The 17,293-nt window shown below is 37.9% G+C and overlaps 2 protein-coding genes across 2 annotated transcripts; both read right to left on the bottom strand.

Moving 5' to 3' along the window:
* Nucleotides 1-505: 505 nt before the first annotated feature.
* LOC111237271 (hepatocyte nuclear factor 4-gamma-like) lies at nt 506-13,316 on the bottom strand. The gene is made up of 11 exons (XM_022766302.1): nt 13,119-13,316; nt 7,115-7,280; nt 6,811-6,905; nt 5,931-6,037; nt 5,615-5,764; nt 5,055-5,142; nt 4,420-4,572; nt 3,748-3,797; nt 3,330-3,516; nt 2,147-2,266; nt 506-1,634 (listed from the first exon to the last, which is right to left on the bottom strand). The coding sequence occupies exons 1-11, from the start codon at nt 13,153-13,155 to the stop codon at nt 1,513-1,515; spliced, it is 1,275 nt and encodes a 424-aa protein (XP_022622023.1). The 5' UTR covers nt 13,156-13,316; the 3' UTR covers nt 506-1,512.
* A 609-nt stretch (nt 13,317-13,925) lies between these two features.
* gpr141 (G protein-coupled receptor 141) lies at nt 13,926-15,917 on the bottom strand. Its single transcript, XM_022766303.1, has 2 exons — nt 15,603-15,917; nt 13,926-15,039 (listed from the first exon to the last, which is right to left on the bottom strand). The coding sequence occupies exon 2, from the start codon at nt 15,036-15,038 to the stop codon at nt 14,124-14,126; it is 915 nt and encodes a 304-aa protein (XP_022622024.1). The 5' UTR covers nt 15,039; nt 15,603-15,917; the 3' UTR covers nt 13,926-14,123.
* Nucleotides 15,918-17,293: the final 1,376 nt, after the last annotated feature.

Below are 17,293 nucleotides of genomic sequence, written 5' to 3'. Positions count from 1 at the left end.
ATGAGGGAAGTAATGGAGAAACCACACTCAGTATTATTGCATGTGGGGAAACCATATTGAAATACATTTCTGTCAATTTATCATCATCTGCCTGTCTATATTGTTTTCTTTTCAGAATCAAATATGAAAGAAAATGTCAATTTTGCTTTTTTTTCTTTTAGCAAATGTCTACCAAAATTATATTGTTGTGGCTGAAGCAACAGACAAATTGGAAATGAATCGTTTTTTCCATCTCACATTTTGTTTACTTTTTCCTATTTTATAAAAGCAGGAAAATGAATGAATGAATGCATACTCATTTCACTGGGTGTACTGATGCATATACAACGTGTACTGCAAGTAGTCCTCTCAGAGTTGGTGCTGTATTTTCTCTCTACAGTAAGAGGGTGCTGATGTACCATGCCATACTGTTAATCCACATTGAGCAATTCATTTTGAATACAATACTCAGGAGTTCTTCAAAATCACAATTTAATCAATTTATAAATGAAGAAATGTACACACATGTCAACACAAACCCAAATAAAAAAAACACAGATAATTCAAGAAATTGAAGCAAAACATTATTCAAATATTTGCAATCATTTTTTACTATATACAGCAAGTTATTAAAATATTATAATTTATCCACAAACAAGAGGTCTTTATAGGTTATTTCTAGATTACATTTCTGTTCTTATTATGTTGACCTTGCCCATAAACTACTATACCCTTTATATTGTGTTTCAGCTGCTGAACGCATGTATATTAAGAATATATATGTGCCACTGTATAAGTTATATGTATTCATGGCTCAGTATTAAATACAAAAAACAGAATCTATTTCTTTCAACAAAGATGTGTAAAAAAAAGTGTATTACCTCTGTAAAATCCATAATGAGTTTTTAAGTAAAAAATTAAGCGTATTCAATTTTTATGTGATGGCCAACTGTAATTTGTTTTCTCATTTCTGTTTCCCCTGGAAATTATGATTAGATGGTATTTTGTACATTTACACGTTATCAAAACTCACCATTTGATATGCACAGGTGATAAACTGTACTTGAAGTACCAAAAAGACTAATGGTATCTGTGTCTAATCAAGCGAGACATTATTCAATAAAACGTACAATTTTAATTTTAACTGCCATCATGTACACTTGCATGCATTGTATCTTATTGTTTTAAAACTGGATGAGTGAAAACTGAATTCAAAACCAACACTTAGTTTAGGGTGAAAAAATGCATGTGCATGCATTGTTTGTTAAACTCTTTTGTGGTGTTCCATTAGATTTACACTTGATTTAAAGCTGACATATTGAAGTTGGAAAGTGCTGCACATGGCAGCTTTAATCATACCTTTGTTATTGATGCATCTCTACCAGGAGTCACAGCAAGAAGACCCGGGGTAAGGTCTAGGCTCAGACACTGAACAGAGATTGCTTTCATAAGTTTTATAAATGACTGAGATGATGAATAGAGGGCAAGGAAGCTGATCCCATGTCAGCTTCTTTGACAGAGTACAGGGAGAAGTCAGGGTTCTGTCTGTGAGGAAGGCGAGGGGCTGGCTGGAGGACAAAGTGGCTGGGGAAAGTGTTTATACATCTCTGGGGCAGGACCCTGTGGGGGCGATGGGATGGGAGTGTCTGGAGAGGCTGCAGGAAGGCAGGAAGAGACATTTAATCTTACTTTTTGATAATAAAAATGTTTTGTTTTAAAAAAATAATTTTTTATATATATATTTATAGTCTGTAAAATGCATCTACTGTGGCCCACGGGAAATGGCACATCTATAGTTGCTCCTTCATAGATGCAGTTCCCATCAGTCTTGTGTGGCCATTAGGTGGTGTAATATTGCCAAATGCATTTTTTATTTTAAAATGAAAGCATAGAATACGGCCAGTCCTCATCAATTCTTTGATTCATTCATTTTTATGGATTTTTTTCACATTCAGGATGCCTATTTGGATGAATATTTAGTTTCATCTGCTAATGGAAATGCACCTGGCACACACTTTTGTGACATTATATGAGAAGAAATAAATCATACATCAACTTTGCTGTGATGTTTCTTGTGTGTCAGATGATTTGGGCCCGTATGAATGGATGGAAGGAGTTTGTGTGATTGCATGCGTTGTCTCACAGTTGTCAAGCACGGGGTTCTTACCTATCTGTGGAGTGTGAGTGATAGGCATGGTGCCGATGACCAGTGTGTGTCCAGTCATAGGGTCCTGGGCCAGCTGGGTGTGTGCTGGGTGGTGCAGGTGTGTGGGCTCTGATGTTAAGCCTGAAAACATACAACACCACACAACACAACAACTTATTAATCAACTATCAGTTTCAACAGATATTCATAGAGCACTCGCACGCTTGAAATGCTCAAAAAAATTTCTTCTAGCACTATGTGGTATTTCACCCCACATCAGACCAAAAGAGGTGCATGTTTTTTTTGTTTTGTTTTGTTTTAATTTTTTCCAAGAACAAGAATGAATTTTGCTTTCAATTACTTGAGTGAAATGAGTTTTACAAATTTATGTAGATTTTATTTCAGTCTGTGCCTACAAAATCGTATTGACATGTGGGCCTATTCTAGATAGTAATTGTATTAGGCTTCCATGATTTCATTAAAAATGGCCAAGAAATCTATGTAAGCAGTTCGGTTACATGCTCAACTGACCTAGTTCACGCATCAGTGTCACTCACATTACAAACCGATGGGTCAGTGCAAGTCACCTCTGCATCTCTTTGATGTAGAGAGAGATCATGTAATTTCATTTTTTAATTTTTTTGTTCGGCTAGTTGTTCAGTTTCAAAGTTTAGTTTCAAAATATATTTAAATATAATATCAATATTTAAATAAAGAGGTGGGGGGTTCTTATTTGAGTTACACATTCCTATAGGAGTTAGTTACAAGTCATGTTGTCATATTCTGGCATTGTTTTAGCGTGTTACTTATTACTTTATTTCCACACCTCATTTTATGTTTCAATTGTCTGTCATTGTATTGTTTAGAAGATTTTGATGCATTCTAGCTTGAAGTTTAGACTTATACATACTAGATATGTTTGCAGATGTCACCCTACAGTATTTTATAGCAGGTTGTCCATTTTGGCTATGGCTAATATATGTGTGGATAATACATCCCTTTGCTAAATCTTGAACTTTTTACCAATTGTTCTGATACATCCTAGAAAACTTTGCCGAGCATGTATACGTCATTGCTTCATCCTTGTGCAGTTCCACACAAATACCACTGAGGAGTTCGTCTGGCGCGTTTGGATAGTCTAGCTGAAGGTCACCCTATTTTTCTCTCTGCAGGTTTACAAGCACAGACATGGTCCCAGTCTCACCTCCCAGCAGCATCTCATGCAGCAGGTTGTCTATCTTGGCCAGGCCGCAGAGCTTAATGAACTGGAGGTGTTCGATCATCTGCCAGGTGATACTCTGCAGGGTGGGTAACAGGAGCAGCAGCTCTCCAAAACGACCCCTGGAGTCATACTGACGGTCATTAATGTAGTCTTCCAGACTCATCTGAACCTGCAGACACGCACGCACACACACAATGCCGAGTCTCCATCAGTGTAACCAACTTCCTTTGTCCTTGTAAGTTAACTGATATATTAGTGATAATTGTGTAAATATCCAAAATAAAACATAAAGTATAATATGCAATGATAATAAGGCTTGGATGCTCCACTTTAATGCTGTTTATTGTAAATTATAAGAGAAGATACCAGCAAAGAACTGCAGCTCAAATGCTTGACCTACCTGCAGACGCATGGCCTTGATCTTTGAAGGGTCCCGCAAAGACTTTGCATCTGCAGATTGGGAAGCAAAGAATGGATGTGGGGGGTGGATTAAGGAAAGGGGGGATGGAGGGAGGGATTGATGGACGGGAGGGTGAGGGAAAAAAACAGAAAGATCAGGGATGGAACTGAAGATATGAGTTTAATTTCTTACCTGTCCCATCTTCTGACTTGTTTTTCTAGCTTTTATGCTTTGATGTAATTTATGAATCATTTAATTTTTATCAATAATTAATACTATTTTTAAACAATAAATCTGTGGCACTTTACATATTAACAACCCCAATAATCATAATGAACAGTTGGGTGTCATAAAGGTCTGTGCCAAGGTTATTACCAATTACAATTTCCAAAATCCTATCCTAATCTTGCAAGTAGTTTCCATAACCTAAAGCAGCATTGTTCTAGTTCTCTAAGAATACCATTCCCAGCTTTTCACAGACTGTAACAAATATTTGACAATTTAAATGACACATACAGACAATAGCCCCTGAATGGAGAAGCAGTGGTGAGCTGGAAAACAGGGTAACCACTCATTCCCAGGAGGAATGAAGTGGTTACTAGCATTTGTTATTACCCATACCTCACAACTCCCCTGATGGCTAAAACACTAAATGCTACTTCTTTTTATTACCTGGGTCAAAGAAGACAATGGCCTTGAGTGCTGCATACTCATTGTCATCTATTTGAATATTCTGAAAAGGCTGGACCAGCTCATCCAACACCCGACTGGCCACCCTACATATCTCTGGTTCAGCAGTGTTTCTGTGTATAACACAGCCGTTACCTGCGGGCAAAGACAGTATTGGTCAGTAGTTGTGTTGAAAGGGAGAGGAAGGTATGTGGGTGTGTATGGGGAGGAGTGTTTGTGTGTACTTGTGAGGAAGGGTGAGGGGAATAGTTTTAGCCTTGAGAGAAAGATAAGTTCAGTCTTGTGGACTTTTCTTAAGCCTATGTAAGAGTTTCAGTCAAGGTTATGGTAAAGGGGTGTGGGGATGGTCCTAAGAAGTATAGCAATGCAGAATTTGTGTGTGAGTGCTTGAATAGATGTAGTTGACAGATCTACCTACAGTATGATGTTAGTACATGCCCAAGTAATGAATAATGCTGTTTACAAGAGACACTTTTGAAGTGACAATGAAAGAAACAGAAAGCTTTAGTTAATCATTGTCGGCTAACACAACATTTGATCAGTCTCCACACTTCAGTGCTGAAGCACCTGATTGCACCACATATAAATAAGATGCCATTCTAGTGGTCAGTTTGTACCTAAAAGCAGGAAGTCCTTGAATGGCATTGACCTTTTGGCAACCCCGAGCAAGAGGTGTTCACCTGCATGAGCCCTGAGCAAGCTCACCTGGGACAAAGACACACACCCACAGTTAAACAAAGAACACAAACAATGCAACAATGCCTCCCCTTTTGCCCTTACATACATCACACAGGGGGGCATACTTGTACAGTAGTACACTGAAAGGTAAATTGAAGTAACATCTATGATACACTACTTAATCATTGCTTCAAATATTCTCTCACTTCAAAGTGCAGTTAATTAAGGAGAATCGTTTTCAATTCAAAGGGACAGCGCTTAAAACAAGTCACAAAAGCTAAACCGATCCAACATGTAAAGGCCGTGCTTCAAAACAAACTATTGAAACTAACTAACTATTAAAACTATTAAATATTAATATTAAATATGATATATAATATATATAATATAAAAAAGTGCTGGAGTTTGAGAGGTATTGCTATTATTAATGCAAGAGAATGACTGAATGCAAGCAATATCTTAATCACAGATTACCCATCATGCATTGCAGCTCTGTTACCTGGTCATCCAGTGGCAGTTCTCCAAAGGTAGGAATATATTTGGCCCATTCCACCAACACCAATAACTGCTGTCTCATGGAATCACATATATCCCCGACGGTGGCCGACTTCTGCTCTGATATATCTTCTATTACAACCGGAGCAGTGATCTGGAGAAAATAACAGTTTCCTCGGTCACAATTTGTGACATTAAATTTTCTTGTGTGTCAGAATTTTAGTCAAACCACATGATGTGCTGAGTTATGAAGTTAACATCAGCTCACATACAGCCATATATTAGTATGAAAATAGGTAATTCACACGGATGATTATCACCTGCTGGGACAGTGATTCTGCTTGGGCCAGAATAGTAATGGTTGGTAGGTCTTGGGAGTCTGGGATGCTTCTGCGGGAGCTGATCCGATCTCTCTCATTCTGTACAGCTAAAATAACAGATAGCTAAAGCTACTGTACATGTGAAACAAACAGAAACAGAAATCAAAAGGTACGGGGAAGAGACGGCACCTCCTGTACTTTCCTTATTATGAAAATTAACCGATTTTCAAACAGGAATATGTTCTGCTAATATTCAAGTCTCTATCCTGGATTATTGTTTTCAAGAATTTCCTCACATTGATAGTCATGGGTCTTGAGAGTTGGGTGAAAAAAAAAGAGACCCTGAATGCAAACGATGACAGCAAACACTAGGGCAGTTAATATTTAGGAAAATAGCAACACAGGCTGGCATCAGCAAGAGGAGTCAAACGTTAACTAGTTGCAATCCAGAACAACATGTTTGAATAACACATGATTAGGTGTCATAAAGCTCTGTGCCAAGGTTATACCCCTCATAAATACACACACACTAAGTAATCACCTATTTTATGGCCGAGCCAATTTCAGCCATCTTGAAACAGCTTTCAGATTCTTTCCTTCAGTGCCACTAGTTTTAAGTCTGTGCCTTCTGTTGGTGGCAAAAATAGAAATAAACTACAATGAACAGATAGAAATGTTTGGATTACTAACTTGATATAATGTCTTGGTACAAAAATAACAATATATCCCAAATAAATTGGACCCTTTCCATTCTGTATCAACTCCACATGTAAACAGCTTCAGTATTGAAGAAAATACAACATTTTTGATCATGAGTTGTAACAATTCAGTGTTCTCTACTTTCTGTCTTACTTACGGGACTGGATGCAAGCTTCCTTACCTTCTTTTTTCATGCCAGCTCTGAAGCACTTGTTGAGTCTGCAGAAACGACACTGGTTTCTCTTATCTTTATCCACAATGCACTGCCTGCTGAACCTACATGTGACGAACATACGATCAAATAATTGGCATTACAGAGCAAGACACATGATGACACAGTGTACTGTAACATACCAGAATGTACTATAATGTGACATGCCATGATGTGATGACTGGATTGAAGTCATTCTATTTAAATACCTGCACATGATATGTATGTGTGAATATGTATGTGTGCTCCTGCAGTATGTTCTTGTTTCCTGTACCTGCAAGTATAGATGTGGCTCTTGCGTATGGAGCGTCTGAAGAAACCTTTACAGCCATCACAGCTGGAGGCTCCATAATGTTTCCCTGTGGCTTTGTCGCCACAGATTGCACAGTTACTGCTGACCCCGTCTGGACCAGGCAGGCTCGGCTCTGTTGGCATGCTGTCTGAAACACACAAAGACATTCACACAGGTTAAAACACACATATATACACAGATGTTTATGCACATCTTCATATTGCATACATTGGTATAGACACAAATACTCAGACAAACAGAAGTAATGTATTGCAGTAAACACCCAGAAATTCTATGGTCTAATGCACAATAAAACACATACAGTATGTAATAGCATGAGACCATAGTGCTCACTGTGCACTGCATTATTTTAATTGAAGCAGTATTTATATTTCTATGGTATAAAATCTCTGTTTGAAGAAAAATGAAATAATCCTAGTTAACATCGGTACAGTATGTGAGTTGCTTTCATCTGAGTCATCTCCTATCAGCCAAGTCAGATCTTCAGGTTGTTACATCATGCATTGCTGCCTGCTGCAATGTCTTTTTTGATAGTACCTCTGGCAGGACAGCAAAGTTCATTTAATTAGTCACTGCATGAAGTCCTACTGTTGAGAGAACATATTCACCTTTCATTTTCCAAAAGTTAAACTTATTACCAGTTTTTTCATGTTCAAAAACTGGCCACTGTTCACTTTGTTTTAATATAAAGTACACTATTACCAGTACTACTCTGGTAAATGTATTTTTGTAGTCATAGAATTGTACATACATACATTGCAGATATTTGTTTGGGTTTGATGTAACTGCAAAGTCATTTGTGGGGTGTTTCATTTGCATATTGCATCACAGTATGTTGCTGTAAAAATAGAAATCAGGAAAAAAGAATACATGGCAGTTCAGTTGCCAAGCATATTAAACATTATTGTTGATGTCTTTATTTTTACTGTCATCCCCTCGTTGTTATCGTCATTATCGTAGTCATCATGATTGTAATCATTATCGGCGGCATCATCACCATAATCAAAACCATAATCATCATCACTGTCTGCATATTTATTGCTCAGTCAAAGCCTACCACATAGAACACAACATGAACATAGCATATACATGTGTATGCAAGAACTTGAGGCTTCAACAGACACCTTCACATCCTCCCTGCACACATCTCTTCAATCACACAAAGCACCAGAGTGAAATGAATTAGTGTGAACTTTCTGTTCACATGCTGAGGTGACATCAGTGTATCACTGAGCTGCATGCTTGCTCGTCAATAAAATATCTTTATGCCTGCAATTCTGGCCTAAACAGCTTTATTAACATTCTGATTTCATGCCTTTACAACCTCTACCCAGCCCTTTTCTTTCCTTCACAATCATAGATTTCAACTAGCGTAATACAAGCAACAGAAAGGTTGCCTGTATTTCCCACAATTAGTTTTGACAGACAAGCAACACACACTACTGGTTAGCATTAAAATGTCACGAGTTTCCTCATCACTTAATTTAGACATAAGGAGCAAGTTATGTAAAAACCCACCCTCATTAATTTCCCTTTCTACAAAAAGCAACTAATTTGCCTTCAGCTGGTCTCACTTCAGTCTTAGTCACACTTTTAGTCTTACAAACTAACGTACCTCTGTCATCCAGTTATGAGGCAGATGACCCATCTCACCCCCTTCAGCAAAGAGGTGTCACATTAGGGATTCAAGCAAAGCTAATCTTCTCTCTCTGTCCACATGGTTATTTTCAGACACTGGTGTAATTATAAATGGTAAATGTTTATATGGGCAAACAAAAAGTTCCACAAAAGCTGGTTAAAATTATTATATTAGGTCGAAGCTTTATAATGGCCTTAATTTCAACGTATTGTAAATTAGCAGGCAGGTATAGATGAGAGTTGCTTTAGAAAATATAAATCTTCACTCCACTTAAATGTTTTGCGATAAATCTAGTCTCAGTATGGGTGTTGTGTGTGTATACTTACATTTACTTGCATTTGTTTTATTTAAACACAGTCATCCTGTATGTGCATATGTCAAGCCAAATGCACCTGCTGTTTTTGTACTCCCATTGATGTCGATATGTATTTTTCTTATTTGCGTTTTCACATGGGTTTGTGTGTCTTCTCTATGTGTTTGTGTGTGTAGGTGTCTGTATGCACTTACACTTACCTCCTCCTCCACAGAGCACCTCTGCATTCTCAAAGCCCAGTGTGCTGTATGAGGGATCCAGGCCTTCACAGTAGTTGGCTACTTCCATATCTAACAGAGATTTACTCTGAGGAGCAGGAGGACACTTCATTCCCGTTTCAACCCCGTGTTCCTCACACCTTTCTCTTCTTCTCCTCTTTTCTCTCTTATTCTCCTCCCAGCTCACTCTAAAGTCTTTCTCTCTTCCTATATTCTTGTCTCTGCTTCATCTAATTCATACAGACATGACAAGGGAGATCCCTGGCATAAAACATCTATAATCCTATCCGATTGGGCCAGGAACAAAGAGAGGGGAGGAGTTGTGGCTAAGACTTCTCACTTTATTACACATTACTTATCTGTCCTTCTCCCTCACACTTATCACCAGGATGGATAGATAGTGGCAAAGAGTAATTTCCCCTCTCCCCCTCTGCCTCTTTTCTTTCTATCTCTTTTTTTTACCATGAGATAGATTCCATAAGATTTCAAATTACAGCTTGCACTTTATGTGCATGTTAGTGAGCTTCTGTGTATTTGTATCTGCATGCATGACGGTGGGGGAGTTGTTTTTACAGGCACAAACATTTATGAATGTGTGTGTGTGTGTGTGTGTGTGTGTGTGTGTGTGTGTGTGTGTGTGTTTGTCCCTCTCAGGCTTCCTAATCTAATCAATAGTGGAGTAATGGCACCACCACCTCAGCAGATATAATCTATAAAGACACAAAGTGAAGTGGAAAACACTGATAACTTCCATTAACTCTTCCACAAACACACTTCTTGGGTTTACATCCCACCCTTTGTTCATAAAACGTTAGTTTTACTGCATATTACCATGGGATGAATTTTATTTAGATACAGTGGTTATTGTAGTTTTACTTCCATGAAACCAAGGAAGATATTATGCTGTCACTGTCTGTGTTGGCATTTGTATTGTTGCTTATGATGAATGAGAATTTTCAGTCAGGATACATTCAGCGTGTTTGTTCTTTTCCTTTAAGAATTATGAGACTATTCTACAATGTAAAAATAGTGGAAATATAATAAAACAGACTATTAAGCATGTAACAGGATTTTAAAATTATTTTATACTTAAAATTATTTCAACTCCCTTACTTTAAAAACAGAAATGTTTTCCTATGAGATGTATGTGGAGGAGAATCAGACAACATCAAAAGTGGAAATCAAAACCAGTTGGCAGTGAGCTGCCTACGCTGTCAGGGCAGGAATGCTATGAACACACTTAAATTTACTACCATAAACCTGTTAAAATGTCCCAACCCACCCATTTTCCATCAGGAGTTTCACTGCACTAAATCTTATTGTGTGGCTTAAAGTTAATCTGTTTGGGGCAATGTGTTAGAGAAGGCTGTAAATGATAAGAGGTAGTATTACAGGAGATTTGATGCCCTACACCAGTAATGAGTGGTCCACTGAGAAAAGCACCTACAGTATATGAGCAGGCATGAGGAAAACATATTGCCACTGTAGACACAGTATATCAGAATGCACATTATCATGGCTTATTCAGTGGATTTTAAGAGATAGAGCATTTAGTATCCAGTAACAGTGTAATAACAGACATATTAGCTAAAACAGGAGAGGCTGGAATATAGGGGTTAAGAGAGAGTAATGAGAGTGAGAGAGAGAGAGAGAGAGAGAGAGAGAGAGAGAGAGTTTACATTTTAACTAGGCAGTGAGATCTAGCCTCCTGACTCATCAGGTTTGTGGAAAGTGAAGAATTTATTCTTTACAATCACATTCACAATCATGTAAAAAGCAAAAGGTCTGACACAGAGCGCTCTAGCATGAATGTACTAGATCTAATTAGGTTATGAAAATACAGTGTATACTACATACACATTAATTGAGTGGTTTTCTAAGAGACAATCATGTAATACAGCTGGGTTTAACAAACAAGAAGAAAGCAAGATCCATTCTACTTTAAGGCTTAGAGACAGGCCCAATATCAGAAAGAATTCTGTGTTAACTGAAAAGCAAAAATCCGTTTTACTTCATAGCTATTAGTGAACATGTCAGTCGCTTTAAAAAGCTCTTTTTTACCTCACCCTCAACTGGTGAATGCAAGGACAACAAGCCCACCTTGTTATTCAAGTATTTATTACCGTAATGATGAGTGCCTTTTATCACTGTCTTTCTACATTTTGAACACAACTCATACCCTCCTCTTGACTGATTTGGATTAAGAGACAGCACGCCAAACACTGAAGCTGTGAAATGCAGATTATGTTCACTTGGACTGTTCATTTTGCTCATGTCACTAATATATTGAAAAATCACAATGTAGATGCTCACTATTTTGAAATCTTACAAGTAATTAAAAAAAATGCATATAGAAATATCTGAATGATGCATTCATAGAAACACTTAAAATAAAAGGTATTATAACTTCAGCATCAGCTGAATATCAAGCAGGACCCAACCGACAAACTGCATCCGCCTAGCAACCAAAAGCTCTTTGCTGCAATAAAAACCAGTGCTAAGAGGCTATCACTGTGTGAACTGGCCATAATACTGTCACCTCTATTTAGATTAGAGGTTTTAATAGTTGCAGATGATGATCAGCCTCCCAACTGACTACTTTAGTAAATGCTGTTTCCTGATATAGGGGCAATAGTAAAAATAAAAAAAAGAAAGAAATATACAGTTCAGAAGAATATTATTCACTTCTAAAAGTGTACAACAATCATCATTAACAAATAGTTGTTTTTTATCTGTTGCCATGTTGTTCAGTTCTTGAACCGCTGCTATGATGTACAATTTATGCAAGTGAATAGAAACATGATTTAAATAATACATTTAACTTGTGAACGACAACACTTAACAGCAGATGGTTTCCTTCAATTTTAGTGTTACATGCAAGCCTAGCAAACTTCCCCAACCTTCTTCTTATAAACCCTGGTCACTGAAGGCATTTAATGAGTGTCAAACTACTTTATGTGTCTTGCAGATGTCAGCACCTAAGGAAAAGTCTTACGGCTTCTTTGGTCAGCAACATTCAACCTTGAAAATGCAACTTGTTTGTGTTAAGTGATTTCTCCAAAGCCTATGTGTCTTTAGACTGTAAACAGTATGCACAGGTTGAACTCAGATTTCCTGCACAATTTGAGGAAGTCCAATACAGCTTCACACACTACAGTCTCGGAAATCAGTCAACATCCCTCTTTCACACTCTCAACAAAACTTTACAATTGCAGTCTAGAGTTAACTTACAGGTTGCTGTGTTGGATTGCATTGTTTTATATTTTATGTACTTTCGGTGGCAGTATTGTGCAGTAGTAGTGCCTGTATTACCATCTTTCTTCTTAGCAATCTGTTGCTCTCTAATACTGCTCTTGTTACAGATAACGACCTCATACAGAATGTGAAATGGGTTATCACATGAGCTTTACAGCAAAGCATGAAGGACGAATTGAGTCTGTCTTATCTACTTTTACAAAATATTGTCTGCAGAAAGAGAAGGTACAACACTATCTCAGTAAACTCACTTGAAAACACACACACACACACACACACACACACACACACACACACAGAAAAAAAAAATATCATACAATCAAAGGGTACCCCAGTTCTGGTTACATGACATTTAGCAGCAATTGTATGAACGGGTAGTACCACTATATTACCACCAAAATACAAAACCACGTGATTTAGCAGAACATGTCACCAAACTTCCTTTAGAAACTGCTAAAGGTAAGATTTACCTCCTCCACAAAAGCAGTGGCGTGTGGATGTTTTGTGTCAATAATCTTTCATAGGAGAATTTTGACTTACCTGTGTTTCTGTTTCTGTTTCTGTCTGGGATGTGCATTTATCCAGGTGTAGCGCTGTACTCCGGTAGTGAGCAGCCCCTCAGTGCGACATCACTCTAAAGTGACACTGACAATGGGAAAATGGTAAAAGTGTTCCACAACATTAAAGGGGAAGGTTAAAGAGCTGAGCGGCCTATAATTCATGGAGCAACACATTGGATGGCGCCACCATAGCCCAGTCATTAGATCGATTTACTAAACAAACTCAAACTAGGGTGGGGATGTTAAACAGTAACCCAGTGCCATAAAACCAAAAGGAAAAGGATCACCAGGTGTGTGTGTTTGTGTGTGTATGTCAGCCAGGGCCCCTAACACCACCTCTTAGGGCAGAAGGTAAGAGATCCAAGAGGTTTAAGGTAATGTTTCACAAAATAATGGTGAAAAAGCAATGATTTTAGACATTTATTTCTCTTCTCAATGCAACGAAGCTGCACACTACAGCCATGTACACAGCAGTTAAATGTTAGCCAACACAATATAAATATATGATGCCTCTCTCACGAAATCATGTATCAACCCTGAACCTTGATCTAACATTACAAATTTCAAGCTTCAAGCATGTGTAGTACATTCAAAGCTGCAGATGGCAAGAGTTTATTATTTCATTCATTTTGAGTTAAAGCAAAGAACAGTTTACAGTCACGTCAAATACTTTAAATATTTAACAGACACACAGTTTAAGGTGAGAATCAGCAGTCTACTGAGTAACAAATAGCCACCACACTCTGCGTCTACCACACTGACATAAGCTAAAACAGGTACTTAAAAAAAGCACAATAGAAGTTTAGTTTTCTGTGCACAGCCACTTAGGATCATATGATGTAGCTCTCAAGGCTCCCATGTGCAGTTGAAAATGTGTACATTATGTATATGTTTATGGGGCTGCACCAGAACTTTGACAAGCAATAAAGAACAGTTCAGTATAATTAAGTTACAAAATAGTAGTAAATAAACACTCTTGACCCCCTCACTCACAAACAATCTTTCTCAAGAAGCATGCGTAGCAGGTTCTCCTCCCCAAGAAAGTAAGCATGTCCAAACAGTTAAATGTTGTCAGACTCAGAAACACCTCATTGATATTCTCATTCGTATTATTAATGTTTGCTACGTAATAGAGTCGAAACACGTGGTAGGGAATGAAGCAGACCACCATGATCAGGGCAAAGCATAAGCTTTTCTGTTGAGCCCCAAAGTCCTGCTGAGAGGTGCATCCCTGATGCTTCCTGTATAAAACCCTAAGGGCACTGGCTTGGAGGGCTGTCAGCACCGTGGCCACAACTATGATCAGTGTGCTTATGATGTAATTGAACACCTTGGCACTGGAATGTATGCTAGGGCCAAAATGGAAGCATTCATAGTCATCTGCTGAGGATTTTTGGCCATAGGAAAAATGGATGATGCAAGGGACCATGATAAGCACCACCAGCCACACCAAAGCACTGACCAGGAGTGCATGAATCCTCTGGAAAGAGGCCAGCTGTCCAGCTTTGTGGTAGAATGTCATCAGGCGCGTGATGAGGATGATCACATAGAAGATAAAAGACATGTACATGTGGATGTGGATCATGCCGCTGATCACTTTACAAAGCCCCTTACCGAGGTACCACTTTTGAGCCACGTGATAGTAAATTCTGAAGGGCACAGTGATGAGAAAGATGAAGTGGGCGAAGATGAGGTTGAGTACAGCAATGGAGGTGCTGGATGTAGAGCTGGACTTCAAGATGTGCATCATCAGGCTCAGGCTGATAGTACCACTAACCAAAACCACAGAGTAGATGCCCAGGAGGATCATGTGGTACTCAGGAGGAAGCTTAGTATTTGAAGATTGAGTTGAGGAGTTTATGGCTGTGGATAGCGTGTTCTGGGCTACTGTGGTATTCATCCTAAATAGAGAAAGAAAAGAAGCAAGAGAGACAGGGAACATCAGATATGAGAGTGTGAGAGAAAAGGGGAGAAATGGAAGAAGAATTAAAGATAATGTGGGATGAACAGATCAGGAGAAGGTTTTTTTTTTTTAAATAGAAACGCACAACACAAATACAGAAATGACAGAGGAAGAGAACATACACATCAGTAAAACCTGGCTGATTTTACTTATTTTTGACTCTTACACACCACATTGTAGTTACATACTATAGAGATACATGTTGTTCATTATCTATGAAGACATTAACCAGAATATAATTTTAGCCTGATATGCTGTTACGAATATCTTACAGTGGTTACAGTTTTAGGTTATCAGGAAACAGTACTAAAAACAAACTCCTATGTCATACACCAAGCACCTAAGTCAGTCTAACTGAAATGAAAAATTACGGTGTTTAAATACTGTGCAGTTTAGAATTGTTCACCGTTTATTTATTACCAAGAGAGCAACACTGCAATGGAAATAGCATCATGAATAAACACTAAGTCAAAACTAGAGTTTACCAGTAAACTTACTTACCTTTTAGTCAAAAGAAGAAGTGGCTGCTGAGTGTTCTTGTGTGTGAAAATAAGAAATTATGTCTTCTAAATTTCACCACATTATCGCCATCAAAGCAACAGTTGTTTTCATGGTGTGTCGATGAGCATGGGAAAAGCTCTCTATCCGTCAAAAGAATGTCTGTGTGTCCGCCTCTGCTTCGTAGCATATGCTTCTTTGTGTGTGTGTGCGTGTCTGTATGAGATCAAGTGTGAAATGTGTGCCAACTGTGGAAGTTAAGGTTGTGAAAATTAAATGTATTTGTTCATTTGTGTGTGTGTTGTCAGAAACCACAGTACAGTTTTGCATATTGTGTGCTCTGTCAGAAACAGGAGGTTATTGCACACACATGTCAAGCACAACCACAGAGCTAGCTGCTTCCTCCTTCTGGTCTCCACTGCAAATGGCTGTTATTTTGTATCCACAATGTAGAGCATTAGAAAGTGGGACTGTACAGAGTGAATGTTGTTTAGAGGAAAGGGGTGGTTGGGTGCATGAGTACAGATATATACAGTACATCATTAGGCTTATTAGGTTTACCATTACAGATTACCCTTTACATATATTCCATGGTATTGCCAGGACTAAGCAGCATAATTAAACAATGAAGTAGTCTCCCATTATAGAATCTGCCATCCAAGAAAGAAAAAACATGCAGTTTTGACAGATATAGATCACTGCCAACACATACAGTGTCTTCAGAATTTTAGCTTGGAACCCAAATAAAAAGTTTAGCTTTTTCGTGTAATCACCTTGTTCATTTAACTATTTCATACATCTTGTCATGTGAATTGTTTGGATAACATTCAAATAACCGCTGCCATTATGTGTTCAGTGAAAACCTAAATCTTGATAAGTTTAAAATACAGTAATAAGCATTTACTGAAGAAAACTATTGATATCTTAAGTATCTAAGTACTGTGATGTTGCTACATAAGAATGGCCAGCCAATAGTGTTCACTATATACTCACACCATTTAAGTATTCAAAAGAGAGGAAGTGAGAGAGGATGTGGTGATGCTGGCTGTTGTTGTTGACAGATGTGTTAAAGTTTTTTCTCAGTCATTTTAGTACATTTCTCAAATCATGCCAAACATTTTCAAAACGGTAAGTGCATTTCTTGAAGCAATTCATACAAACAGCACCACACAATGGATTCCCTGCAGAAGCCCATAACTAAATATTAATGTCAATGAACATGTATATACCAATATATACCAATCAAAAGGTGTGTGTGTGTATATATATATATATATATATATATGCATACTATGTTTATATGTTTGTACTTTATGTACAAACATAGGGCACGACAACTACACTGGCACCTGGTTTAGTTTTGTAAGTGACCCCTGTGCAATACCACAAAAATGTAAAATGATTCAAAATTATGCCATTTTGTCACTGTATTATTTCTAATCTGAAGTGTAAGGTATTTGATCTAATGTATAATTAAAACTAACAGGTTGGATAGACTACACTGAAAATACAGGCCCCAGAGTAAAACCTAAAAGCAACCTTGCTCATTACATTTACAAGATTATAAATAACCAGTCAACATCACAACTTCTTCAATTTTGGCCTGGGTTGTGTCTAATGCACCATGGCGCCACATTATAAGGAACTGCCGGAACATGTAAAAAATAAAAACAGGTTGTGAGACATTATAAAGA

This window comes from Seriola dumerili, unplaced genomic scaffold, assembly GCF_002260705.1.
Source record: "Seriola dumerili isolate Sdu_G_001 unplaced genomic scaffold, Sdu_1.0 BDQW01000822.1, whole genome shotgun sequence".
NCBI classification, from domain to species: Eukaryota; Metazoa; Chordata; class Actinopteri; order Carangiformes; family Carangidae; genus Seriola; species Seriola dumerili.
This window is presented reverse-complemented; position numbering and strand designations above follow the sequence as displayed.